Genomic DNA, 27,544 nt, shown 5'->3' on the forward strand with positions numbered 1-27,544 from the left:
TGAAGATTTACGTGCATTTTCTTTTTGTAATTTTGACCCAATATTTTCAAACCTCAAATTTTGATATAACATGAAAAAAAAATCAACATGTAATCCTCTAGCAAGATTTGCTATATAATTGCAAATTGTTTTTGTTTGATATCAATTGAATCTGTAACGCACACTTCCAAGTTGCATTTGATATACGAATGCAACTAAAATGATCGACATCTATTTTTTTGAAGGATTCAAAATAATCTAATTAGATAAATAGTCACCAATGAATGCAATGATTTTGACAAATGAGAAGTTGTTTTGACTTTCGATACTTGTGGTTCACCACCTATCAATCCACCAAAAGGAAATGATTTCTTTCAAAGCCAGATTGAAAGAAGGGCACCAGATGTCATATAAACTTAATAGCATTAGTCTTTTCTCATTGCTCAGTGACATTCAGTAGTGGGCGCATGACTTCCAGAAAATACCATCAACCAACTGTGTCAATAATTCTTTTTGACACATGGTTACTAGCTGTACCATACCACGTAAGATTTAACTTCAAAAGTTACACAGTAAAATAATTGCAAAGTTATCATTTAACTGACAACTGCAAGATTTATTTAATTCTTATTATTAAGCTGATTTTTCCACACTATAGAAACGGATACTATTATGTACTTCAGATCTTAACTCTAGACTGCTGCTGATGGATCTTCTTCATCAAAGAAAATAATGAAGTCATGACAATGCTGAATGCTTCTGGAATATTTATAACACACTGTTTGCATTGATCATGTTGAATACATTTTTTAATCTGTATGCAAAAAAAAGCTCTAAAAGGAAAAATAATGGAGAGTGCTGTTTGTCATAGCACCAGTATGTGCCAAAACACAGGCTTGCTTCGCCCACAGGTTCGGTGGGTGGATGCCGTATGTCAGGCATGAACGACTGCAGCAGAGTTCACAAGACAATGATTTTGACTTTTGCGTTAACATATCTTGATTTTTTTTTTCATTTATTAGCCTTATATTGCATCTACCATTATGGTAAATATTATAACCATGCATTTATTATATTCCATATAATTGGAAACATTAAAAACTTAATGCTGCTCATCATAGCAAAGAAAGAGTAGAATTACTTTTCTTTAAACATACATTCAACATAACTGAAGTCCGAACGCAGGCCTATTTTATATTTTTTTAAAATACGATAGTAATTGCGAGTGAAAACCTCACAGCACCAACTAGCCCTGATGCACATTTAACAGACTTAAATGTCACCAATAATTCGGACTGCTAATTGTGATATGTGAGTATATCAAAAACCCTGCCACTGTGAGAAATATAGCACGATTCCTCTGCATCAGTTCTGACACAGCATCCCAACCAAAGAATTAACCTGTCGTTCACATTCAGGTGTGGATTGACCTGCTATGCATTAAAAGCATTTTCTATTTTTATTTCACAATCCCACAGCTGGTGTGTGAATTATTTATATATACTATATAGAGAAAATATATCTACGATTATGATACACAGCTATCTGACATTCTGAATGGATATTCCTACTGAAGGAGTTGTATTTGAAAAACTAATAACCAAATATGCTGTCAATTAGCAATGAAAATGATAAACATGATGCTTATTATACAAGACTGGTTTTATTAAACATATAGCAAGTAGTTAGCAGTTGTATTTTGTTTGCTGCAATGTTCAGGATTAGATACATACCATGGAGGCTCACAACCCCCATGTGTAGTTTCAATCAACATTTACCAAATTTGATAAATTTCTCAAGCTCCATCTACTAACTTATTTTGGTTCTCTGATTTAGGATTTATCCATCAGCGAGGCAACAGCAGCAAGTGCAGCTCTTCAATTTCCAAGCCCACAAAAGTAAAATGGGACATACAGAGGATAATAAAAACAAGAGTCACCCACATTGCCGGGGCCTGTGGACCCCACGTGGGTCATAATTGGGATATCCCTACCTTACCACCCATCGTGAAAATGGTCAGCCATGCCATACAAGGTAGTTGAGAAATCACAAAAATCATACTGCTCAAATCAAATCAAAAGGAGAAAAGATAATTTTAGAGAGTTTATTTGAGCGGACGATTTACTCTTTACCTTTTATTCTTATAGAAATAATTCGGATTATGCTAGAAACACCAGAGGAAATCTTTTCATAACAATCCCTAACACACAAAACACAAGAATATTTCCCTCCGTTTTAAAAAAAAGTGATCTTGAGATTGTTCCATTTATATCTGGTGCACAAGGCAAGTTTAGAAACATCATATTTAAACACAGATTTTTTAATCAACTTTTAATGATTTGACCTACAGTTTTATATGATTTTTAAAAACTCACCTTAATAGCTGACTAACTTTGTTTATTTATCCAAACTGATCTTGCTCAATCTATGCTAAAACATCAACACTAACTGGTAGCATCATGATCCCTGAAAAAGTTTTATAAATACTATAATACAAATGCACTATTCTGCTGATATGTTCAAATAGTTTTCCCTTAAGCATACATTATTTTAAATACCTACAACCAAGCAGTCAGTTTTCACAGTTTTATCCAATAAGGCCCTTGCTCATTGAGGCAGCAACAATGGTTCTTTTTGCTGAAGCTGTGCGCTAACTCCACCTAGAGGTTTTAAATGAGTAGCAGCTATTTGTTTCTCAGAGTGAACGAAGGTGAAAACCACCTGATTATTTCTATAAACCATAGTTATTAACATCTGAATAATTTTCCAAATTTCACTGGATTAAAATGCACTTTTCTCTATTTTCTTCAAATAACCACAAGCTTTATTCATACCAGCCATTTTGAAATTTCAACATGGCAGCTATTTAACAGAGCCTTTTGCCTCAAAGCTGCCAATATTTTCTAGTTTTCCTGAAACAAGCAACTGAGTCTACTGTCATTTACACATTAATACAGGACATTACAATTAACAAGTTCGACTGTAAGTCTGTGTGTGAACTAGGTGGACTCTTGCTTCACAAATGCATGCCACATTATTGGCCATTCCCTCTGTAACAGAGAAACACACCTCAGTAATTCAGAGAACTAGACCCATCTCCCTACTTTTCAGATTTCAGTGTCGCTTTTGGTCAACTCTATCAATTGCTTTTATTTAAAGCATGTTATGCCTCATGAAGATATACAAAATAAATGGCATTTTAGTGGCCATTCGCCTAGGTACACTGACATTTTTCACTCCAGGTTCAACACTGGATTGAGAAAAGCACACAAGTGCAGTGAACAGAGAATGCATTTAAAACAATAATTTATCGCAGCTTCTGACTGAAGTGGCCAAGGTGGAAACACCACAGATGTATTTTTTATAGATCTAAGATTGGAAATTGCTTATATCTGAAGCTGGGCACGTTCCCTCTTGCTTGACACAACTGAAGTTTATAAAAAGGTTAGGTAGGAAGCCATAGGTGAAAAATGTTTAATATTCATCACTCCTCTACTCACCCGGCTAGCCAGGAGATCACCAACGCCAGACTAATCAGGGCTGACGGCAGAAATTTGTTCATGGTCAGGTTTCTCTTCATGGCTGCTTCTTTAAAAAAAAGTTAAAAACAACAGAGCTATAGAATAAGGAAAGCAGCAAGACTACATAAACCTCTACAAGTGTCGGAATCATGCTCGTTAGCTTACACTGACTTCAGTACCGAACGTTAAATTGATGTGACAAAGCCTATCTTACCACAGGTCAGTTGTATGATCCACAAAGTACTAGAGCATTTTTTTTCCAAGTGATGCATTCAGAATTAGAAAGCGAGCGTTTTAAATCAGATGCATTTTTAACATATAGGTTAACATATGCAGGGGATGATTTTTGAAGCACTATTTTGGAGGTTTGCTGTTATAAAGCCACTGCAATATTAAAGAGACTTTAGGACAATTGCACATCTGTCTAATTGCAGCCAAACAGCCCGGCTTTTACAAATCTTACACCGGGCGCGATGCTAAAGCTCCGAATGATTGCAGCCAGCAGATTATTTTTCCTCAGAACACCAAGTGTACAACTGGGCGAGCGCAAGGCGGAGGGTGAGATAGTTTCCCCCCTTACTGAGTGAGTGCTGTTGCCAGCTGAGGACCGGGGCGCTCGCGACTCTTACCTGGGTGCCCGAGGGAGGTGGCGGTGGGGGGGGAGGGAGGAGGAGCTCCGAGCCTCCCGCTGAAGCTGGGGCGGCTGCAGTCCGCCGGCACGCCAGGGAAAGCCCTGAGCCGGGAAAGTTGGCTTGCTCCGAGTGCGATGCTGCAGCGGGCGACAGCCAAGTGCGCGCGCCACGCCGCCGCCTCGGGGCCGCGCGCTCATCCGGGAGCGCGCCTCTCCCTCGCGCGCGCCTCGCTCTATGCTGACACAACCCCCGGCGACGCTAATTTATGCTGATCCATAGTGGCACCCGAGTGATGAGCGTCCACTATCCATAACCTGCATCGAATTGCTGGAGGAGCGGCTCTCACACACTGTCCCGGGCCATTCCAGACACACACCGTATCCACAGCACGCCGCGAGGTCTTAGTGCCTGCCCATTGTAACCAGCAGCGCCCACCCACACAGCAAACACAATCACACCCACCAAACACACCCAGTCCAACCAAACACACTCACACCAATGCACCCACCAAACACAACCACACCTACTCCCACCAAACACACCCAGTCCAACCAAACACACACACCATCCCACCCACCAAACACAACCACACCCACCAAACACACCCAGTCCAACCAAACACATACACCAACCCACCCACCAAACACAACCACTCACACCAAACCCACCCAGTCCAACCAAACACACTCACACCAACCCACCCACACCCACTTCAACCAAACACACCCACTCACACCAAACAACTACACCCACCCACTCACACCAAACCCACCCAGTCCAACCACACACACCAACCTATCCACTCACACCAAACACAACCACACCCACTTACCCACACACCAAACCCATCTAGTCCAACCAAACACACTCACACCAGACACATCCAGTCCAACCAAACACACCCACCGAACTGAAACATACACCCACCCTTATAAACAATTAAACTAAATACTTGCACCCACATAAACCACCTACCACATAAGCCATCCATTTCAACTCAACACATAAACCACCTATTCACAAACACCCACTCCAACTAAACGCACCACCCACATAAACTGCTTACCACAGTGCCTGAACCATATGCACCACCCACTCCATTTAAACGTACCCACACACATCAGCCATACACCCCAACTAAGCTCTTCCTCCCACATAAACCAACTCAAATAAATGCACCTCCTCAAATAAATCTCCTACCACATAGGTCACCCACTCCAACTAAAGACACCCACCCCAGCTAAGCATATAACCGCCCACATAAAGCGCCCACCCCAACGCCGCCCCCCAACACTCCCACCCACATAAACCACTCACATAAACAGCCCACTCCAGCTTACCACAGTGTCTGAACCATTTAAACCACCCACATCAACAAAGCATTCCCACCCACGTAAAGCACCCACCCCAATTTAGCCCAGTGTCCGGACCAACAGCCCCCTCCCCCCTCGCCCCGCTAAACACCCCCACCCACATAAACCTCACAACTCAATTAAAGGCATCCAGCCAAATAAACCACCTACCACATAAGCCACCAATTTCAACTAAACACTCCCACCCACATAGCTCACCCACACCAACTCAACCCACCTACCCAGCGCGAGAAATCACATAAAAGACCCGCTTCTCAAACACAGCTTCCCAATCACATAAACACAAACACGCTACCGAAACATACCACCACCCCCCCCCCCCCCCCACATAAACCAGCCACGCCAGTAAAACACACCTTCTCCTCCACCCATGGGAACTGAACTAATATTTAATCGCCTCACTGCCACTTCCACTGTTAAAATAGGATAAGTAGGAATATTTCTTCAATTATCTGTTGGCACAATTGTTGCCGTTGTGTAGCGATATGCTGGGTTTGGCGTTGCTGTGCTATCGTCAGTCCATTGTGTGTATTTTTAAATGTAAATACAATGTGTGCTCCTTTCTTGAAAGATGCTGATGTGCTTCTGGCGTCTGCTCCGTACACCCAACAAACACACGACAGAAAGCAGGATGTCACTCCAGTCGCTTTAGTATTCATTTCAATCGCTGTCACTCTGCTCCCTATTCTCAGCGATTCCTTTCTGGTTTTCCAAAGAATCATCCAGGGACCTTTGATCGTTTCCGTTGCAACTGTCACTTCGTTTACTTATACCTTGGATTTTTCTTCCATCACATGTAAAAATACTTTAATAGGCAAATTATTTGTTTTAATTTGTAGATTGTTTGTAATTGTTTACTGTAACTAATGTGCGCTTGTTTGATATTTATGAGTATATTTTATGTCAGATTTTATTTGTCCGTATTTATGTCTGTCTTTGTCCGAACACTTTCATCTGCTTGATTTTGTCTTGTGCAGAAGGCAAGAAATAGCTGGGTACTTACAATCATTAAAACGAGTGACCTGATATGCAAAAAGGTCCTAATCAATAAAGTGATTCGCTGCTTTTTTAACCTACTTTCTAATCTGATTCACAGCACTTAACGCCAGTATAAAGTACTTCAAGTTATACAGATCAGTCATTTAAATTCTGCCTATGTACACTTCCCATGAATAATTAAATGCCTGTATTTTCACAGCCTCCCTTGACAAGGAAGATAGAGAAACTGCAGACGAGCAGAGCAAAGATTGTGAACGCGCATTAACTGTTATTACTACACTAACATGCTCCGCGCCTTTTTTTTAATTTCTGGGCTAGTTTCCATTGCTGCATGAATATTAGATAAATGCAGTGCATTATATTATTTCAACTCATTGTTTGCAGTGCCTTTTGTCCTTATGAGTTAAATATCTGTTTATAATTGCATTTTGTCCAATTTGCAGATAACGTGCATTTTATGAAACCAAATTAATAGAATAATAAATGTATAACTTTAAAAATATATATAGTTAAATAACGTTTGTCAGTTTGACACATTCTTAAAGATCCTGACTTAATGTGACATTCAACAAAAACCAAACACTCCTAATATTTCAATGTGAATTGCTCTTTTATAATTTTCTGACACATATTAAACTTAAAGATGTCAGTAATAAACTTTCTGTAGTGCAATCTGCTACATTTTGGTGAGAAGACAAACATATTGGAGTTGCCTAGGCAACTGTGGAAAATGGGAGCTTTAAACATGACAGACATTGTGGTCAATAGGCAAATGTGTGTTCTGTATACCAAATTTATACATCTAGAATTATTAACTACAATGCAACAAATGCACATGGATAAACGGGTGTGCGTTCCCATTCTATATCAGTCAACAAAGCCTCTCAGAATGATATGCCCCTTTGCAATGGATTTTTCAGTGTTTGCAGATTCAAGTTTCTCTGTAAACAATCACACAATTATTTGTTTTTTTAATCGTGATTTGGTTGAAGCAAGACTTAATCATTTTGAATGAGTTTTCAGAGTTGTTTAGTCGTGCTAGCTCCGCACTGTTTTTTCACCCAGGTGTTCATTCTTATCATGTAAGTTTGCGCAACCATTCAGCTATTGATCATGAGAGGCATTTGGAGACAAACCCAAACCTATTCCCATCTGGAATCAATACCTACACATTTTCAAGAGAAGATCACTGGTTAGTGGCCAACAATAAGTACCCTATGTTATGATGTTTTCCTGGGAAAGGGTGGACTGGTTCCTAAGACAATCCAAAGTTGCAGCTGTTCTTACGGTGGGGCAGTTTGAACTTTCCTGTCTTGTAATATAGCCAGAAATGCCTTGGAAGAAGGAAGAGCAGAGCATTTAACAATTTTATAAATCAGTAACTAATATTTTTATAATTGTACAAAGGTATTGGGGAAATATTCGGAACAAAACTGTTCCCCCCAGCCCCCACCTCATCTCCCCACAACCCTTAGAATTTCCTTTCCCTTTAAGTAGAATTTTTAAAGTGTTTTTTGTCAAATTTGTTTCAAATAAATCCACAGAAAGTAATGATCAGTAATTATTTTACTTGCATGTGGAAAAGTTAAAGCAGAAAGAGCTATGTTAGGAATTTTGATCTGATATGGACAAAAAAGCTGCACTGATTTCTTGGTGATTTAGAACATCCCTGTTCCTTTGTGATAACAAGGATTGAATCAGTTCATTCGAAGCAGGAGCACGCAAAATTTGTCATACAATCGAATTTGTTTTCAGCTTATAGACTCAAAACTATAAATAAAACTAGGTAGTTTGGTGTTTTAAAGATAGGTGCACATCAGTATTTGAGGCCAAATGATCACACACACCAACACTTAAAGCACAAATGCAACAAGATTAAAAAACAATAAAGTTCAATTTAAGGCATGGTGTCATGATAAACTGCAATAATTTGTGTCAAGCCTCAATTTCAATCTAAACTAAAATGGTAGGTTAAAAGTTTATCTCTATGGTGCAAGTTAGCATCATAAAAATGCCCATATTTCACATGAAAATTGGTAAATCTCAAAGCAAAAGAGCTGGAACAGCATATGCTGTGGAAAATGAATACATCAATTGATTCTACAAGTGCTTCCTGAGGAACTATAGAGAAGCTTTGCCTTGCACTTGGCCTATATTATGCCTATCCTGAAATGACTTGAACTCAGCACCAGATACCAAAAGTGACTGTTGTTTTATTCCACAGAACTGTTTTTTTGGAGGAAGGAAAACTCACTTTATTTTCATGGCTTTTGTCTCCACTATCTCCTTTGATTTTCTCTGGCTTTGCATTTCCTGCAGCCTGGAGATAGTGTAGTGAATCTGCACAGATAACTAATTGACCTAGAATTTGCAATGAGGATGCCAATGAGGCTCTCAGTGCACACTGAAATCCAACAGAAATCTCTGGAGTATGCACGTCCACATTAAAAAGTGGATATCCATAAGTAGCTGTCAAAGGTAAGCCCACTCATGCACATGGTGCACCATACAGTCCTTACCAATCAACTTGGTATTGGAATGACTGCAACAATGTGAACTTGGGGGACTTGGCTGTTAGGCGTGCACTAGTTAGGGCTGATGCATTTAGGAGTCGGTGTTATTAACAGCACAATAAGTAATAATTTCTGATGGACAATCTCTCTGGTCTTGAAAATATAATTTTACGGTGTGGAGTCTCATTCCTTGAGAAGAAAATTAAGACGGGATATTTATTTTTTCTATCTCTTATCCCATCATTATTTTGCAATCTTTAAAACACTTTTTGAACAACTTTAAATCTAATTTGTGAAGATCCTTCAGTCTGATTTGTTGAAGAGCCTCACTGTGTTTTGCCTGTTCACATGGAAGTGATCCCTTGGAGAGGGTGCTGTATGAATCAGGTGCCAGGAATGGGACTTTCCCTGAAACAACTGGCCTGTTAACGTGGATAGGAGCAGTCGGTTTGTGTGATTTTCCCCTGAGTGACAAATTAATGGTCAGATGCTGGGCTTGGTATCCAATTAAGGCTGGTGGGTAAGCTCTCAAGGATGGAGGGCTTTCCAGGTCAAAAGCAGTGGCAGGTAAGTAAGGGAGAGGACACTTCAAATTGAAGGTACTCTTTCGCCAATCTTAGCTAAATTTTCAGCTAAGCTGTTACTTTGAGGGTGGGAGAAATCATGGAGCCCATCTACAAATCAGCATGTGGCTGCTCCTGCAATATGCAAGTGGAAAAGGCCTTTAAGTCAGCCTGCAATGCCAGTCTCTCCAATCTGCCATGGGCAGCTAAACTGTCCCCCGCTGTGTCCAGGAGCCTGGAGGATGATTGAAACATTCTTGCCAATCTACTTCAAATTAACCTTAATCTTACCTGCTATGTGTGGGCAGATAGCCCTGCCACCACTACCCTCCTCCCATTCAGACTCTAGGAAAATTGCCCAAGGACAGGATGCAGCTGGAGAACTTTCATACTGACCAGCAGTGCTACATTTAGCACCCATCAGGCTCTGTTACAGGCCCTAATGAGAGCTAAAATTCCAATCCCAGATTACTGGAAGTCTTATATAATAAAAATAAAATGCTGCAGATGCCAGAGATCTGAAATAAAGTGCTGGAAAAAACTACAGGTCTGGTAGCATCTGAGGAGAGAGAAACAGAGTCAACAGGTTGAGTTCAATATGACTTCTCCTAAAAAGGAGACATAGTGGACTTGAAAGGTAAACTCAGATGCTGCAGGGAAAATTCTGTTCCTGGTGTCTGATTCAGCACAACACCGTCTACAAGGGATCTGTTGCAAATGTGAGCAGGCAAGAAATCGTGAGACTATTCAACAAATCACAAAGATATATAACTAGTGGAATAAAGGTTGAGAAATACAGATGGATTACAGGAAAGAGTAAAGAGACAAAAGTACTACCAAAAAATCCAGTATTCATTTTTTTTTCAAGGAATGACACTCAGCACTGTAAAATTACATTTTCGAGGCCAGAGGTTGTTCAAAAATAATTATTGCTTATTGTGCCATTACTAACACTCACTCCTAAATGCATTATCCCTAACTTTTAGCTGCTATTTTTAGATCTCTCCACAGATGCTGCCAGACCTGTTGAGTTTTTCCAACACTTTCTGTTTTTATTGATAGAAATCTCCACAGACCAGCCCACATTGACTCAAAAAGCAACTTCCAGGTGGGTGAATGTTAAAAACTGTTCCATCACCGCTGAGAGCAAAATTGAGGTCAATGCTAACCAGAACAATTGGTCAAAATGTGTACATAAACCATGGTGAATAATTGTGGTTTCAGACTTCACTCCTTGCCTGGAAGTATCTTGTACTTGGGATTTCCTGACAATATCACAACTGAATGAAAGAACTTGCAGAAACAGCTGGAAAACATAATAAAATATCCCAAGGTACTTCACAGAAGTGTAATCAAACAACATTTGCCACTGAACCACATAATGAGACATTAGAACTGAGTCAAAAAGGTAGCTATTAAGGAGCACTTTAAAAGATGAGAGAAAGGTACAGAAGCAGGGATGTTTAGTCAAGAAATTCCAAAGTAAAGAGCTTAGGCATCTAAAGTGCAGCTGCCAATGATAGAGCAATAGTCAACTTACCATTCCTTTTGTAATGTTTTGTGCCATTTAGTAAACTTTACAATCAATAAATGTTCTTTATTTGTCACATTTAAGTGATTATAACATAGAAATATAGGGCTGAATTTTAGGGGGGAGGCATATTGCTAACTCCCCTCCACTTAGAAGTGTCGCAAGCCGATCAACTTTAAAATAGCTTGCCCCCCCCTTAATGAGTTAATAGCCACTCCTCAAGGGAAGGAAGTTCTGCCCATGACAGCTGCCAGCCAATCCAATTAACTGGCAATTGTGTAGTCCCAGTTACGCCAGTACTCAATAATGCCCAGCGTTGTAAATACCAACAATCACAAAGAGATGATCCATGCCCAGTGGATTTACAAGTAAGTCTGGAGTTCTGGATTGGGAATGGATCAGAGACCCTAGGGAGTGACTGAAGGAGGGTGGGGGGACTGGTCGGGATTTGGACACAGAGGAGGAGTTCACCAAGGAAAAGGCAACAATCTTCAGGTGGCACCGGGAACCACCCAAAGGAGGAAACCCCTCCACTTCCTTCCAATCTTTTCACCTGAGATTGGGAAATACTCAACTGGCCTTACTGGTTAGTGCCTCTCTAGTTGCACACATTAGTGCAGCAATGTGGGGGAAACAAGCTCTTAACTGGCCATTAATTGGTTAGTTAAGGATCTCAATAGGCCTAACGGCTGGTGCGCTGGCTGATACCTGACTCACCTACTGTATTGTGGGAGACAGATCAGGATCGGTCGGAAGACAGTGGGCTCACCACCTGTCATAATTTACATGCCACTGCCACTTGCCAATATAGTAAGAAGTTTAACAACACCAGGTTAAAGTCCAACAGGTTTATTTGGTAGCAAAAGCCACACAAGCTTTCGGAGCTCTAAGCCCCTTCTTCAGGTGAGTGGGAATTCTGTTCACAAACAGAGCATATAAAGACACAAACTCAATTTACATGAATAATGGTTGGAATGTGAATACTTACAACTAATCAAGTCTTTAAGACTTGATTAGTTGTAAGTATTCGCATTTCAACCATTATTCATGTAAATTGAGTTTGTGTCTTTATATGCTCTGTTTGTGAACAGAATTCCCACTCACCTGAAGAAGGGGCTTAGAGCTCCGAAAGCTTGTGTGGCTTTTGCTACCAAATAAACCTGTTGGACTTTAACCTGGTGTTGTTAAACTTCTTACTGTGTTTACCCCAGTCCAACGCCGGCATCTCCACATCACTTGCCAATATGCCAGCCAGGATCTGTAAAATTCCCCCATAAAAACAGAAGTAGTCCATTCAGTCCCTTGAATTTATTCTGCATTCAGTTAGATCATGGTAATCTGTACCTTAATGGATGGCTTGTGCTGCAATGGATGACATTCCTGCTTCTAAGCCAGAAGCTGTGAGTTTGAGTCCCACTCCAGGACTTGATGGCCTTGGAGGATGTGTTCTTAATGTGGCAAAACAGGTTGAATAGCAACCTGTAAATCCTTCCAATATGCATATGGCAGGTGGCAAGTGTTGGAGAGCCCCCTGGTCAGTCATGCTTAATGCAGAGTGATGCCCCTCAAGCTATGGCCTCTGGTGATTGGCTGATGACCTGTTCCAGGGGAAAAAACAGCAATGGAAATAGACATAAGCATAGGCTTTGTCTGTCATTTATGCCACTAAGCATGGTTGAGAACCAAGGAAGGAAACTGTATCTTTCCTCCATACATCAGCGTTGGCTAAAGATTCCTTAATATTTCTGTACAGCAAAAGTCTGCCAGTCAAATTATGAATTGAGTTAGCATTGACTGCTGCTTGTGGGAGAGAATTCCACACCTCAACCACCTCTTCTGTGAATAAGAGTTTCCTAGCTTCTCTCCTGAATAGTCTGGCTCTGATTTTAAGGTTCACCAAGAGCAAACATTTCTCTCTCTCTCTCGCACTCTAACCTATCAATTCATTTCACAATTCTAAATGTTTCAATCAAATCACTTAACTTTCTAGTTTCCAGATAATGGTTTATATTATCTCCCCTCATAGTGTAACGCTCAAAGCTCTGGTGAATCTGCACTGCACTCCTTTCAAGGCCAAATGCCTTATCTAAGTTGTGGTGCTCAGAATTGTAGACAGTAATCCAGATGTGCTCCAACCAGTGTTTGTACAGCTACAGCAAAGCTTCCTTCACTTTCATATTATCGCCCTCTAGATGTAAAGGCAAACATTCCATGAGCCTACTTAATTATGTTTTGTACATGTCCACTATATTTAACATGAGTCCCTAAATTGCTTTATAATTCCACTGTTCCTAACTTTTAACATTTAAAAAATATTCAGATTGTTCTACCTTAGATGCAAAAATAGATAGCTTCTTACTTCTCTGATTGAAATTTAATTGTTGAATTTTGCCCACTCACTTAACTTATTGACCTCTCTTTGTAATATTCTACTTATTATGCCACCTATTTTTGTGTCATTAGCAACTTGGATATATGGCTCGTTATTACCTGAGCCATTCATAAATATAGTGAATAATTGAGGATACATCACAGGTTGTTGTGGAATACTACTTCTTTCAAATTCAAGTATATTCCCATCATCTATCTCCTTTGCAACTCAACTAATCTCCTAACCAAGTCAGTAATTCACTATTGATTACATAAGCTTTAACTTAGGCCAATAGTCTCTTCTGTACGATCTTATCAAATATCTTCTGGAAGTCCACATAAACTGCATCCATGAACATTCCCTTTTCTATTCCTTTGGTCACTTTCTAAAAAAATTGTCTAAGTTGATTAGGTATTTCTTTTGATACCAACCAAGTAAACGAACTCAAACTAACTTGGGGACAAAGTAAAAGGGGCAGCTCCCCAAAAGGAAGGGGGAACAGCCTGAACCAAAAACAAAGTCGAAAGGAAACTTAAAACATCAAACCAAAAGGTGATTATCAGGGTCGATAATACACCCCGGTCGCGGAAGGCGTCAACCGCGCCCGTGGACACCGCATGCTCCCTCTCCAGAGACACCTGGCCGCGAATGTAGCCGCGGTAGAGGGGCAGACAGTCGGGATGGACGGCCCCCTCGATCGCCCGCTGCCTGGACCTATTGATGGCGCGTCTCGCCAGGCCCAGGAGCAGGTTTAAGTTAATTAGGTAGCTCTTTCGGCACCAATCAAGTAAACGAACTCAAATTAACTTAGGGACAAAGTAAAAGGGGCGGCTCCCCAAAAGGAAGGGGGGAACAGCCCGAACCAAAATCAAAGTCGAAAGGAAACTTAAAACGTCAAACCAAAAGGTGATTATCGGGGTCGATAATACACCCCAGCCCCTGCGGCGCCCAGCGGTCGCGGAAGGCGTCAACCGCGCCCGTGGACACCGCATGCTCCCTCTCCAGAGACACCTGGCCGCGAATGTAGCCGCGGTAGAGGGGCAGACTGTCGGGATGGACGGCCCCGTCGATCGCCCGCTGCCTGGACCTATTGATGGCGCGTCTCGCCAGGCCCAGGAGCAGGTTTAAGTTAATTTGGTATGACCTACCCTTTACAACTTCATGTTGGCTGTAATTAGCTCAAATTTCTAAGTACTCAGTCACTTTGTGCTTAATTGGTGCATGAAGGTGACTCATCACTACCATTTCTCATGTTTATTCATGGTTGTAGCATCACTGGCAGTGTTTTGCCCAACCCTAATTGTCCTTGAGAAGGTGTGAATGAATCATGTCTTAAACCATTATAGTTCATTTAGTATGGGTTCACCCATAACTTCTCTCCTGAATAGTCTGGCTCTGATTTTAAGTTCCACACTCCTCCACCAAGAACAAATGTTTCTCTCTCTCACACACACACTCTAACCTATCAATTCATTTCACAATTCTAAACGTTTCAATCAAATCACTTAACTTTCTAATTTCCAGATAATGGTTTATATTATCTCCCCTCATAGTGTAACGCTCAAAGCTCTGGCGAATCTGCACTGCACTCTTTCTGCGGCCAAATGCCTTATCTAAAGGTGTGGTGCTCAGAATTGTAGACAGTAATCCAGATGTGCTCCAACCAGTGATGGTACAGCTACAGCAAAGCTTCCTTCCCTTTCATATTATGGCTTATTACGGGAAATTAGGGATGGCAATAACAGTTAGTGATGTCCGTATCCCATGAACTAAATAAACAGAATTGAGGAGAAGAGATGAGATGAGCAAAGAGAGAGTATGAACAGAAGTTAGCGATTAACGTAAAAGGGAATTGATCGTTAAAAAGAATGGTGAGGCTGATTAGGAACAGAAAATAAATTCTTCTCATGGAGGCTAAGTTACTCAAGAGTACTATGTAACTGTTCATAAAAGAAGGGGAAGAAGTTCATTTTACAGCAGTGGAAGAGTAGAGATATTGGGCAGAATAAAAATAAATAGGAAGATATTGTTATAAAATAGCCATTGCTCAAAATTAACAAGTCATATGTTGCAGACAGGCAGAATCCTAGGCAGCTGTGGGAAGCTGTTGCAGAGATAGCAAAGTTCAGACCATAGTCTTTCAATCCACCTTGGATATTTAGAGTGGTTCCAGAGGATTGTAGGATTCAAAATGTTATACACCTTTTCAAAAAAGAGGGAGAGAGATAAACCTGATAACTACAGGTCGGTCAGTCTAGTATCAATGGTAGGAAAATCACTAAAAGCAATTACCATGGACAAAATAATTTCTCACTTGAAAAAATAGGTTTAACAAGAAATAGCCAACAAGAATTTGTTAACAGCAAATTGTATCTGATGAAACTAATTGAGCTGTTTGATGAACCAGCAGAAGAATTTGATAAGATAGTGTAGTATTGATATGCATATATTCAATGAAGTAATAGGTATTAAGTCATAGACAGAGAGTAATGGAGAAAAGTTGGAGAGAATTTTGCACTGGGTGGAGAGCGTATAATTTTGAAGTTTGCAGATCATACAAAACTTGGCATTGCAGTAGTAAACAGTGCAAATGATAGTTCAGAATGATGTGCAGACTATTTAAGTGCCAGACATATGGCAGATGCAACTTAACATAGATAAGCCTCACAGTGCCAGGGACCTGTGTTCGATTCCGGCCTTGGGTGGCTATGTGGAATTTGCATGTTCTCCCTGTGTCTGCATGGATTTCCTCCGGATGTTCCAATTTCCTCCCACAGTCCAAAGTTGTGCAGGTTAGGGGGATTGGCCATGATAAATTGCCCCTTAGTGTCCCAAGATGTGTATGTTAGGGGGATTAGCAAGATAATACATGGGGTTCCAGGGATAGTTTTAGTTTAATTTATTTATTAGTGTCACAAGTAAGCTTACATTAACACTGCAACTACAAAGAAGTTACTGTGAAAATCCCCCTAGTCGTCACACTCTGGTGCCTGTTCGGGTACACTGAGGGAGAATTTAGCATGGCCAATGCACCTAGCCTAACCTGGGTCAGGTATCTGTCGAAGACTCGGTTCAGACTCGAAAGGCCAAATGGATTCCTTCTGCACTATAGGGATTCTATGATTCAATGGTGTGCTGCACTTTGGGAAAAACCTGGTGGAGAGTTAAAAGTTAAAAGGTACAAGTTGGAGTGACATGCAAGACTACGTGCCTTGGGAATGGATATTCACAAGTCTTTGAAAGTGGCAGGGCAATGTGAAAAGGTGGGAAAGAAAGTTTATGGGATATTTGACTTTGTGAATAGGGCATTGAATACAAAAATTCAAGGAAATCATGCTAAACCTTTACAAATTACTGATTGGGTCTCATTTGGAGTGATGTGTAGAAATTGGGCACCACAATCTAGAAAAATTGTCAAGGCCTTGAAGTGGATACTGAGGAGGTTTACCAGGATGACATCAGGGATAAGGGACTTCTGAGAGGTTGGAGAAAATGAGATCGTTCTCTGTAAAGCCGAGAAGACTGAGAGATGACAAGATAGAGGTATTTGAAATTATGTAACAAGTAGGGAGAAACCATTTCCCCTGCCAATTGTGTTGGTAACCAAAGGTTATAGCTTTAAAAATAATTGACAAAAGGACTAAATGGAAAATCACAGCACCATTGAACTATAGTTGGTGCTGGAAGAGGCCATTCAGCCCATTGTGTCTGTGCTGGCCAAAAAAGAGATGAAAGAAACTAGGAGTTCATTTTGATCCCACTCTCCAGCACCTGGTCCGTAGCCCTGCAGGTTACAGCACTTCAGATGCAAATCCAGGTGAAGAGATACAATATCGCCACACACAGGGTGTTAGATATGTGCACAATTTTATGTATTCTGTGGGCAGGTTTTCAGGTAGGATGATCCATAAAATGCCATGCTAGCAAGTAATATTGCTCTGGCTTTAGTAGGAGAGGGGAGGATGGGGGGTTGCATTGCCTTGACAGGACCTCTGTTTTGATTGAAGCACTGCCCTCCCCAAAGGTTTAGACATCCTCATGTTTTCTCTCTCCCTGACCCTGCCAACCCTATCTCCCGATCTCCCTTGTCCCCCTCACACTGTCCTGCTCGCCTGGTTGGAGGCCAATCATCTCAGCTCCAGGACATCATCTCAGCTCCAGGACATCAGCGCAGCAGCTACTCAGGGTAGTGTCCTAGGACCACCCAATATCAGCTGTTTCATCAGCAACTTTCCTTCCATCATTAGGCCAGAAGTGGGGATGTTTGCAGATATCTGCACAATGTTCAACAACATTCACAACTCCTCAGATACTGAAGCAGTCCATGTCCAAATGCAACAAGACCTGGACAATATCCAGGCTTGGGCTGATAAGTGGCAAGTAACATTCACGCCACATAAATGCCAGGCAATGACCATCTCCAACAAGAGAGGATGTAACCATTAGCCCTTGACATTTAATGGCATTACCATCGCTAAATTCTCCACTATCAACATCCTGGTTGTTACCATTGACCAGAAACTGAACTTAAATGACTCACCATTTAAATACTGTGGCTACCAGAGCAGGTCAAAGCGGTCTCCTGACTGCATCCCCCCACCGTCTCCCCCCTGCCTCCCTCCCACTCTCAAACACCAAAAGTCTGTCCATCACCTACAAGGCATAAATCAGGAATGTAACGGAATACTCTCCACTTGCCTGGATGTGTGCGGCTCCAAAAACACTCAACAAGATCAACACCATCCAGGACAAAGCAGCCCACTTGATTCCTACTCCTTCCAAAAATATTCAATCTGTCCACTACTGACGAACGGTGGCAGACATGTGAGCATTAGTGAGCAGGTTATTGCTAAGTAGGTGGCACTTAATAGCACTGTTGATGCCATGTTCCACCGCTTTGTTTGATTTAATTTATTATTGTCACATGTATTGGCATACAGTGAAAATTATTATTTCTTGTGCGCTATACAGACAAAGCATATCGTTCATAGAGAAGGAAAGGATAGAGTGCAGAATGTAGTGTTACAGTCATAGCTCGGGTGCAGAGACAGATCAACTTAATGCGAGGTAAGTTCATTCAAAAGTCTGACAGCAGCAAGGAAGAAGCTGTTCTTGAGTCAGTTGAGAAGTGTCCTCAGACTTTTGTATCATTTTCCTGACGGAAGAAGGTGGAAGAGAGAATGTCCGGGGTGCGTGGGGTCCTTGATTACGCTGGTTGCTTTTCTGAGGCAGCAGGAAGTGTAGACAGTGTCAATGCATGGGAGACGGATTTGAATGAAGGACTGGGCTTCATTCACGACCTTTTGTAATTATGGTCTTGGGCAGAGCAGGAGCCATACCAAGCTGTGAAACAACCAGAAAGAATGCTTTCTATGGTGCAATTTCAGAAGTTGGTAAGAGTTGTAGCTGACATGCCAAATTTCCTTAGTCTTCTGAGAAAGTAGAGGCATTGATGGGCTTTCTTAACTATAGTGTCGGCATGGGGGGACCAGGACACCTGTTGGTGATCTGGACACCTAAAATCTTGAAGCTCTCGACCCTTTCTACTTCGTCCTCATTGATGTAGATAGGGGCATGTCCTACGCTACGCTTCCTGAAATCAATGACTTTCTCTTTCATTTTGTTGACATTGAGGAAGAGATTATTATTGCCGCATCAGTTCACCAGATTCTCTGTCTCTTTCCTGTACTCTGTCTCGTCATTGTATGGGATCCGACTCACTACGGTGATGTCATCAGTAAACTTGAAAATCGAGTTGGAGGGGAATTTGGCCACACAGTCATAGGTGTATAAGGAGTATAGTAAGGGGCTGAGAACACAGCCTTGTGGGGCACCAGTATTGAGGATGATCGTGGAGGAGGTGTTTTTGCCTATCCTTACTGATTGTGGTCTCTGAGTTAGGAAGTTCAGAATCCAGTCGCAGAGGGAGGAGCTGAGGCCCAGGCTATGGAGTTTGGAGATGAGTTTCGTAAGAATAATGGTGTTGAAGGCTGAGCTGTAGTGGATAAATAGGAGTCTGACATAGGTGTCTTTGTTATCTAGGTGTTCCAGGGTTGAGTGCAGGGCCAGGGAGATGGCGTCTGCTGTAGACCTGTTTCAGCGGTAGGCAAACTGTAGTGGATCCAGGCAATCTGAGAGGCCGGAATTGATTCGTGCCATGACTAACCTTTTGAAGCATTTCATAATGATGGATGTCAGAACCACCGGATGATAGCCATTAAGATACGCTGCCTGGCTTTTCTTTGGTACCGGGATGATGGTTGTCTTCTTGAAACAGATAGGGACCTTGGATCGGTGTAAAGAGAGGTTGAAGATGTCTGTGAATACCCCCGCCAGCTGATCCGCGCAGAATCTGAGTGTTTGTCTGGATACACTCCATGGGTTGACCTTCGAGAAAGCTGCTCCGACGTCTGCAATGGTGACCTTGGATACAGGTTTGACTGAGGCTTCCGGGGTGGAGGGTGTACTCTCGCTCTTGTTGATGATTGAGAGTAGACTAATGTTGTGGTAATTGACCAGATTGGATTGGTACTGCTTTTTGTGGACAGGAACTGGGCAAATTTCCTTATGGAACCTCTGAGGAGTCATTTGGAGTGAGTGGGGCCATGGGTTGGCATGAGTTGGAATGGCGAGTGAGTCGGGGGGAGGAATGCTGCAGGGATGTGACATGTGAGGTTAGAGGGCCTAATGATAAACCGTACAACTGAGATCAAGTCTCAGTGCACAGAGGTGTGCCTTTTAACCAGTTTGCCTTTGCATACAGCACTCCCTGTGGCTGCATCTGAACTGTTTCTGGGGATGATGGACTTGAATGTAGCATGCACCTGCCCCTCCACTGATCCCGGAATGAAGATACTGTTATTCAGGGCAGTTTATCCCGAGCCCAGTGTCGTGAGCCAGGAAATTTCCGAACTCTAAGCACCTGCAACGGGAGTGAGAATCCAGGCAAAGGATATAGGTAGGTTAAGTGAGTCAGCAAAAACGTTGCACCTGTAGTACAATGTGGAAAAATGTGAGGTTGTCCACTTCACAAGAAGTATAGGGAAGCAGATGATTTAAATGGAGTGAGACTGCACAATGCTGCAATACAGAGGGATCTAGGTGCCCTAGGATATGAACACAAAAGGTCAGCATGCAGGTGCAGCAAGTAATTGGGAAGACAAATAGAATGGTGGCCTTTACTGAAAGGGGGATGGAGTATAAAAGTAGAGAAGTCTTGTTCCAACTGTACAGAGCCTTGGTAAAACCACATGTGGAGTACGGTGTACAGTTTTAATAACCTTATTTAAGGAGGGACATACTTTCATTGGAAGTGGTTCAGAGAAGTTTATTCAGCTGATTTCTGAGATGAGGGCTTCACCTCATGAGGGAAGATTGAGCAGTTGGATCTGTACCCATTGTAATTTGGAAGAACGAGAGGTGATCTTACTGAAACATACAGGGGGTGCTTCTCCCAGCAGCGCAGAGGGCCGGGAGACATAAACGGAGGCCGAGTAGCGGGTTTCTCCCTGGGCACCATGGACCTCCGCTTTTCTCCAGCCACCGGATTTCCAGTGTCATCAGCTCCGCACCAGAAAGCAGCGCAGAACTGCTTTAAATATTTAAATTCTAATTTCAATGTGATTAGCAGGCCTGAAACTGCAGTCTCCGGGCCTTCTAGCCTCTCCCCGCCCAGCAGGTGGGGTTTATAACAGCACCCACTAATGGGGAGTTGGCAGCCTGACCCTGCTGGAGTCAAGGGGGGCCATGGAGGCCCCCCAGGAGGTCGGGGGTAAGGAGGTGCCCCCTGGGCATCGTCAGCCTGGAAGTGCAAACCTGGCCTCCCCAGCACTGCCAAAGGAGCAAAGTGGCAATGCCCAAGGGACACCTTGGCACTGTCCACTTGGCATCGGGCAGTGTCAAGGGGGCAGGACCAATTGGGGTGGGGCATCAGGGGGGGTGGGGGGGTCCCACTGCCACTCGGCATTTGGGATCAGTGACAGAGGGCTGATTGGGGCTGGCCATTGGGGCGATGGGGCAGGGTGGCCTGCCGGGGGCAGGGTTGGAACTGCAGTGGGGTGGGGGGGTGGAAGACCGAGGTGGGCCGGTGTTGCTGGGGTGGGGTGGTGTTGGGGCTGGCCCAGAGACATCCAGAAGGCCAGTGATCAGGGTGTGAGAGGGTCGGAGGGACATCGTTATGGGGTCACGGGGCTGGCCAGTGATCGGGAGGCTGGCAGTGCGCGGCTACTGCACATGCGCTGATCTCAGCACTGACGGATCAGTACATGCGCAGTGGCCCACTCAGGGCTATGCTGCCGGCCACTCGGGTGGGAAGAGGCCCCGCCCCCAAATTTCTAACGAGATTGTGCACTGCAGAGTGCACTAGCGTGAGAGTGTGGGAGATTCATTTTGAAAATCCCGCTGAAAAGAAAAACAGCGGGATTTATTCCAGCTTTTATGTGAATTCGGCACTTAGAATCTTTTTGGGAGAAAATTCCCCATAAGATTCAGAGAGAGCTGGAGAGGGTAAATGCTGAGAGGATGCTTTGCCTCGTTGGGGAGAATCTAGATTTCGGGGGCACAGGCATGGTGACACAGTGGTTAGCACTGCTGCCTCACAGCGCCAGATTCCCGACTTGGAGCACTGTTTGTGCGGAGTCTGCATGTTCTCCCTGTGTCTGCGTTGGTTTCCTATGGGTGCTCTGGTTTCCTCCCACAGTCCGAAAGACATGCTGGTTAGGTGCATTGACCATGTTAAATTCTCCCTCAGGTGTACCTGTACAGGCGCTGGAGTGTGGCGAGTAGGGGATTTTCACAGTAACTTAATTGCAATGTGACTAATAAATTAACTTTAACAATTTAAAAATAAGGGGTCTCCCATTTAAGATGGAGATGAGGAGGATCTCAGTGGATCGTTAGTCTTTGGAATTCTGGAGGATGGATCATTGAATATATTCATGGGTGAGTTAGACAGATTTTTGATTGACTAGGGAGTCAAGGGTAATGAAGGGGAGGGGAACAGGCAGAAAAGTTGAGTTACAGCCACAATCAGAGCAGCCGAGATTTTACTGAATGGCGGAAGAAGCTTGAGGAGCCGAATTACTAACTCCTGCTCTTGTATTCTCCTAATGTTATTGTAAATAGATAACTAAGTCCAACCATCATTTCACAGAATAAGGGTGAGAAAATTGCAGTAAAATTAACGATTTAAGACAATTTGGTTTGTTTAATTTAAGTTTTACTGCTGGTATTAACTGGTTTTTTAAAAAAACAGTTTCACAGTAGTATTCATGTACATAGAACATAGAACATAGAACAGTACAGCACAGAACAGGCCCTTCGGCCCACGATGTTGTGCCGACCTTCATCTGAAACCAAGATCAAGCTATCCCACTCCCTACCATCCTGGTGTGCTCCATGTGCCTATCCAATAACCGCTTAAATGTTCCTAAAGTGTCTGACTCCACTATCACTGCAGGCAGTCCATTCCACCCCCCAACCACTCTCTGCGTGAAGAACCTACCTCTGATATCCTTCCTATATCTCCCACCATGAACCCTATAGTTATGCCCCCTTGTAATAGCTCCATCCACCCGAGGAAATAGTCTTTGAACGTTCACTTGATCTATCCCCTTCATCATTTTATAAACCTCTATTAAGTCTCCCCTCAATCTCCTCCGCTCCAGAGAGAACAGCCCCAGCTCCCTCAACCTTTCCTCATAAGACCGACACTCCAAACCAGGCAGCATCCTGGTAAATCTCCTCTGCACTCTCTCCAGCGCTTCCACATCCTTCTTATAGTGAGGTGACCAGAACTGCACGCAATATTCCAAATGCGGTCTCACCAAGGTCCTGTACAGTTGCAGCATAACCCCACGGCTCTTAAACTCCAACCCCCTGTTAATAAAAGCTAACACACTATATGCCTTCTTCACAGCTCTATCCACTTGACTGGCAACCTTTAGAGATCTGTGGATATGGACCCCAAGATCTCTCTGTTCCTCCACAGTCTTCAGAACCCTACCTTTGACCCTGTAATCCACATTTAAATTTGTCCTACCAAAATGAATCACCTCACATTTATCAGGGTTAAACTCCATTTGCCATTTTTCAGCCCAGCTTTGCATCCTATCTATGTCTCTTTGCAGCCTACAACACCCCTCCACCTCATCCACTACTCCACCAATCTTGGTGTCATCAGCAAATTTACTGATCCACCCTTCAGCCCCCTCCTCTAAGTCATTAATAAAAATCACAAAGAGCAGAGGACCAAGCACCGATCCCTGCGGCACTCCGCTAGCAACCTGCCTCCAGTCCGAAAATTTTCCATCCACCACCACCCTCTGTCTTCGATCAGATAGCCAGTTACCTATCCAATCGGCCAACTTTCCCTCTATCCCACACCTCCTTACTTTCATCATAAGCCGACCATGGGGGACCTTATCAAAGGCCTTACTAAAATCCATGTATATGACATCAACCGCCCTACCTTCATCAACACACCTAGTTACCTCCTCAAAAAATTCTATCAAATTTGTGAGGCACGATTTGCCCTTCACAAATCCGTGCTGACTATCCCGGATTAATCCGCATCTTTCTAAATGTTCGTAAATCCCATCCCTAAGGACCTTGCGTTAAAATGGCCACATTAATAGACAATGAACATGGGAAGCTTCTAAATATAAATAAATATCTCAACGAATGTGTTAGAATAGTGGTGCTTAGTTTCAGATCAGCAAAGGTTTACCACTTCACGGAGATCAGCAACAGTTTACAACCTAACACCTCTGAAATCGTTTTGGCAGGAGAGATTTCAGAAGTGCTGTTCCTTTAAACTGGAAGAGTTCTCCGCAACTTTAGTTCATGCATTACAGAGACCAAGTTTTGTGGATTGATCATCCAGAAGCACCAGCAAAAACGTGAAAATATGGATATTGCGAGAAGATATAGATGTATCCTTTGAAAAATTAATCCATGTGCAAGATAGCAGAAGATGCTACTGGAGGCAATTGTAGCCCGGCTCCATGGCCCCAGTGATAGCTGAAAGTGAAAAGAATGCCCAGATAATAGGTGCTACACTTTTAGCTAGTTACAAGTTGATCAACTGTCAAATTATCAGCTAATGGTTATTCTTTTTGGATGGGCCTCAAACAAGTTTTCTTTTAAATTTTGATTAAGTTGACATGCCTTGTGATGAGAGAATGAAATCAAATCAATCCTCTGTGGCTTGATAATTGGCTATTTGAGCTAACAGATTGAGTGCTCTCCACTAACAATGATTGACCAACCTGAAGTCTCAAACAATAGACTGGAAGTTGTGAACACTCTGAGTGCTCAACAAGGTGGAATGGTGGGCACGAGTTGGAAAGAAGTGGGAAGGTCATCAAGCGCACAAGCAAATAAAATATTTTTTAAAGAAGTATTTGGAGCCAGACAGAAAGGTGATAAATGCTGCTGCTGGCAATTACCTGAAAGATAAGCCTCTAATACTGGAGTAGCTATTTAGTGTTAGAAGAATGGAGAATTCAGAAAGGGAAGTGCAGATTGAAAAGATTGCACATTTAGAATGGTGGAAAGCTGTGGAAGAAACAAAAATGGGGATGAAGGACCTGAACTGAATTTGCACATAGAAATCATAGAAACCCTACAGTGCAGGAGGAGGCCATTCGGCCCATCGAGTCTGCACCGACCACAATCGCACCCACACCCTACCCCCATATCCCTACATATTTACCCGCTAATCCCTCAAACCTACACATCTCAGGACTCTAAAGGGCAATTTTTTAGCATGACCAATCAACCTAACCCGCACATCTTTGGACTGTGGGAGGAAACTGGAGCACCCGGAGGAAACCCACGCAGACACGAGGAGAATGTGCAAACTCCACACAGACAGTGACCCAAGCTGGGAATCGAACCCAGGTCCCTGGAGCTGTGAAGCAGCAGTGTTAACCACTGTGCTACCGTGCCGCCCATGGTACCGGCAAAGCAGCAAAGGCTGTGGAGTGTGATTTGGAGTGAAAGTGCAAGAGCCATTAGATAGAGTATTGGCAAGGGCAATTAGGGACATGCTATAAATGCTGAGCTTCCAACGGCACTCAGATCAAATGAAAGAATAAATAATACTTTATTATTTAAAAGTATAAATAATAAAGTGTCACTAACCAGGTCAACATTTGTTGCTCTTCCCTAATTACCCTTGAGAAGGTGGTAGTGAGCCATCTTCTTGAACCGTGGCAATGTGGCATAGACAAAGAAATAGAAGCAAAGAATCTTGGCAACAGACTTCAAGTCGAGTTAAATCTCAGCTTGAAATTGAACAGGATGCTGAAGTTGTTTACCTCTATTTTATCCTGACAGGGATACCAGGAGGCTGATGAACTCAAGTGCTGACAGGAGACAAAATAGATAGTTTTCGTTTTGTCAATGTTGAAGCCGAAGGAAATTTTGATGCCTTTAGAACTCAATATCAGACAGGCAATCAGAAAGTAAAGCAATAGCCTTGACATGAATGATGGAGACAGAAAGACAGGGCTGTAGAGGTTGAAAGTGTGCGTACAGATCAAGTTGTAAATTCCGAAAAAAAAACTATTAGAGCAGACGTAGCTGCCTGTGCACAAATGAACTTAACTTGCCCGATAATTTAAGACATACTCTGTTGCATAATTTTCTGGCCCTTTGACACATGACATTCTGGGAGTTCAAAGGTCGGTCAGTTATAGCTGCTGGTTTTCCATTGTCGCCAGCCAATTCTATTGTATGGACGAACAGGCAACAGCTGTGGAACTGGGATCATGGCGTTATCCGGCTTTTAATTTAAATACCTTGCAAGCATTCCATTTAATGAGACAAACAAGGACAGTAATTAATTCTTTAATTCATTCAACTATACTTCTTTATTTAATACTTCTGGTACCAACTCAAACATAAACAGTTGCAACTCATTAATTCTTTTACTGAACTTTAACACTTAACTGAACATCAATTCTCAACGGAACTTTAACACTTAACTGCATATTAACTTTGTTATGGTTCAGGTTAGAAACTCCAAAGTGTTTTATGAAGCTCGCCTGAATCATAAGTTTTACATTTTGAATTTGGCTAGGATAAGCATGATATCTTCCACTTCAGGTGTGATTCAAAAGACTCACCAGGGAGCTTTTATCAAACAAAATTTATTTAAGAATATAGTTAATATGTATAGCAAGCACTTTTATTACAAACAAGAAACAAAACAACCACTATAATGTATAACATTTAACAAAGCTACCTAATGTGTTCCAATCAAACCAAAACTCTTGCCATAGACAAGATCCTTAAAACAGGTTCAATACAACAAAGTCCACTGCTCACGTGATGAGGGAATTTGAGTCCTTTGGTTGAATTCTGCAGTCAAATGTTCTTGAGAGTCAGAACAGTTTGAAGACAAGACAGCTTCCCAAAACACCAGAGACTCTGGTCCAGCCCCCAACAACAGCAGATTTTCACCCTTCAGAAAACAACAGAATTTCCAAAGAAAAAGAGAGAGAGACTTCTCTTTCAGTGATGCTGCTAACACTCCAATTCCCAAAACTGAAACTGAAAATGAACTCCTGTCACCTGACCTGCCCACAGTTTTTTCATCCTCCCAACAATGACATCACCTAATGCTATGAGCATTAAAAAAATTTTAAACTCTTAAAGCTGCATTAACATTACCACTTTAACTGAACATCAACTTTAATTATTTAACTGAAAATAGATACTACCGAGTTTCAGAAAAACCTTGGCTAAGAAATATCCTCGTTATAGAATCAATTTTCTTCTTCTCTGAAGCATTCTTCAGGATACATGGCGTGCAATGGTTAGTCCCTATTGAGTTGGACTGCACATGTCTTTTATCCACAAATCATCTCATACTTGGCATATACTAAGGCGTGAATTTTCCTGCAGAGAGGGACTCTCTGGTCCATAACTTCTTCAGCGTGGCAATCTCCAGTAGACACCCACTCTTGCTGAACTTGCCCACATTAAAGTTCCAAAGCTCTTCTCTTGCCCAACCCTCCTCACTCAGGCTGGGTGAGGCAGGTGCAGTGAAACATGC

General features: G+C 42.4%; 1 protein-coding gene across 1 annotated transcript in view; it reads right to left on the reverse strand.

The window, feature by feature from the left end:
• The window catches only part of LOC144496025 (gamma-aminobutyric acid receptor subunit alpha-2-like), a 274,394-nt gene extending 270,173 nt beyond the window's left edge, over positions 1-4,221 (reverse strand). The window contains exons 1-2 of the mRNA XM_078216981.1: positions 4,130-4,221; positions 3,480-3,567 (exon numbers count right to left, since the gene is read on the reverse strand). Of these exons, the coding sequence (XP_078073107.1) occupies positions 3,480-3,559 (80 nt within the window). The 5' untranslated portion in view covers positions 3,560-3,567; positions 4,130-4,221. The remainder of the gene's footprint in view (positions 1-3,479; positions 3,568-4,129) is intronic.
• Between the last annotated feature and the right edge of the window lie 23,323 nt (positions 4,222-27,544).

The sequence above is a fragment of the Mustelus asterias genome, chromosome 1 (assembly GCF_964213995.1).
Source record: "Mustelus asterias chromosome 1, sMusAst1.hap1.1, whole genome shotgun sequence".
In the NCBI taxonomy this organism is placed as follows: Eukaryota; Metazoa; Chordata; class Chondrichthyes; order Carcharhiniformes; family Triakidae; genus Mustelus; species Mustelus asterias.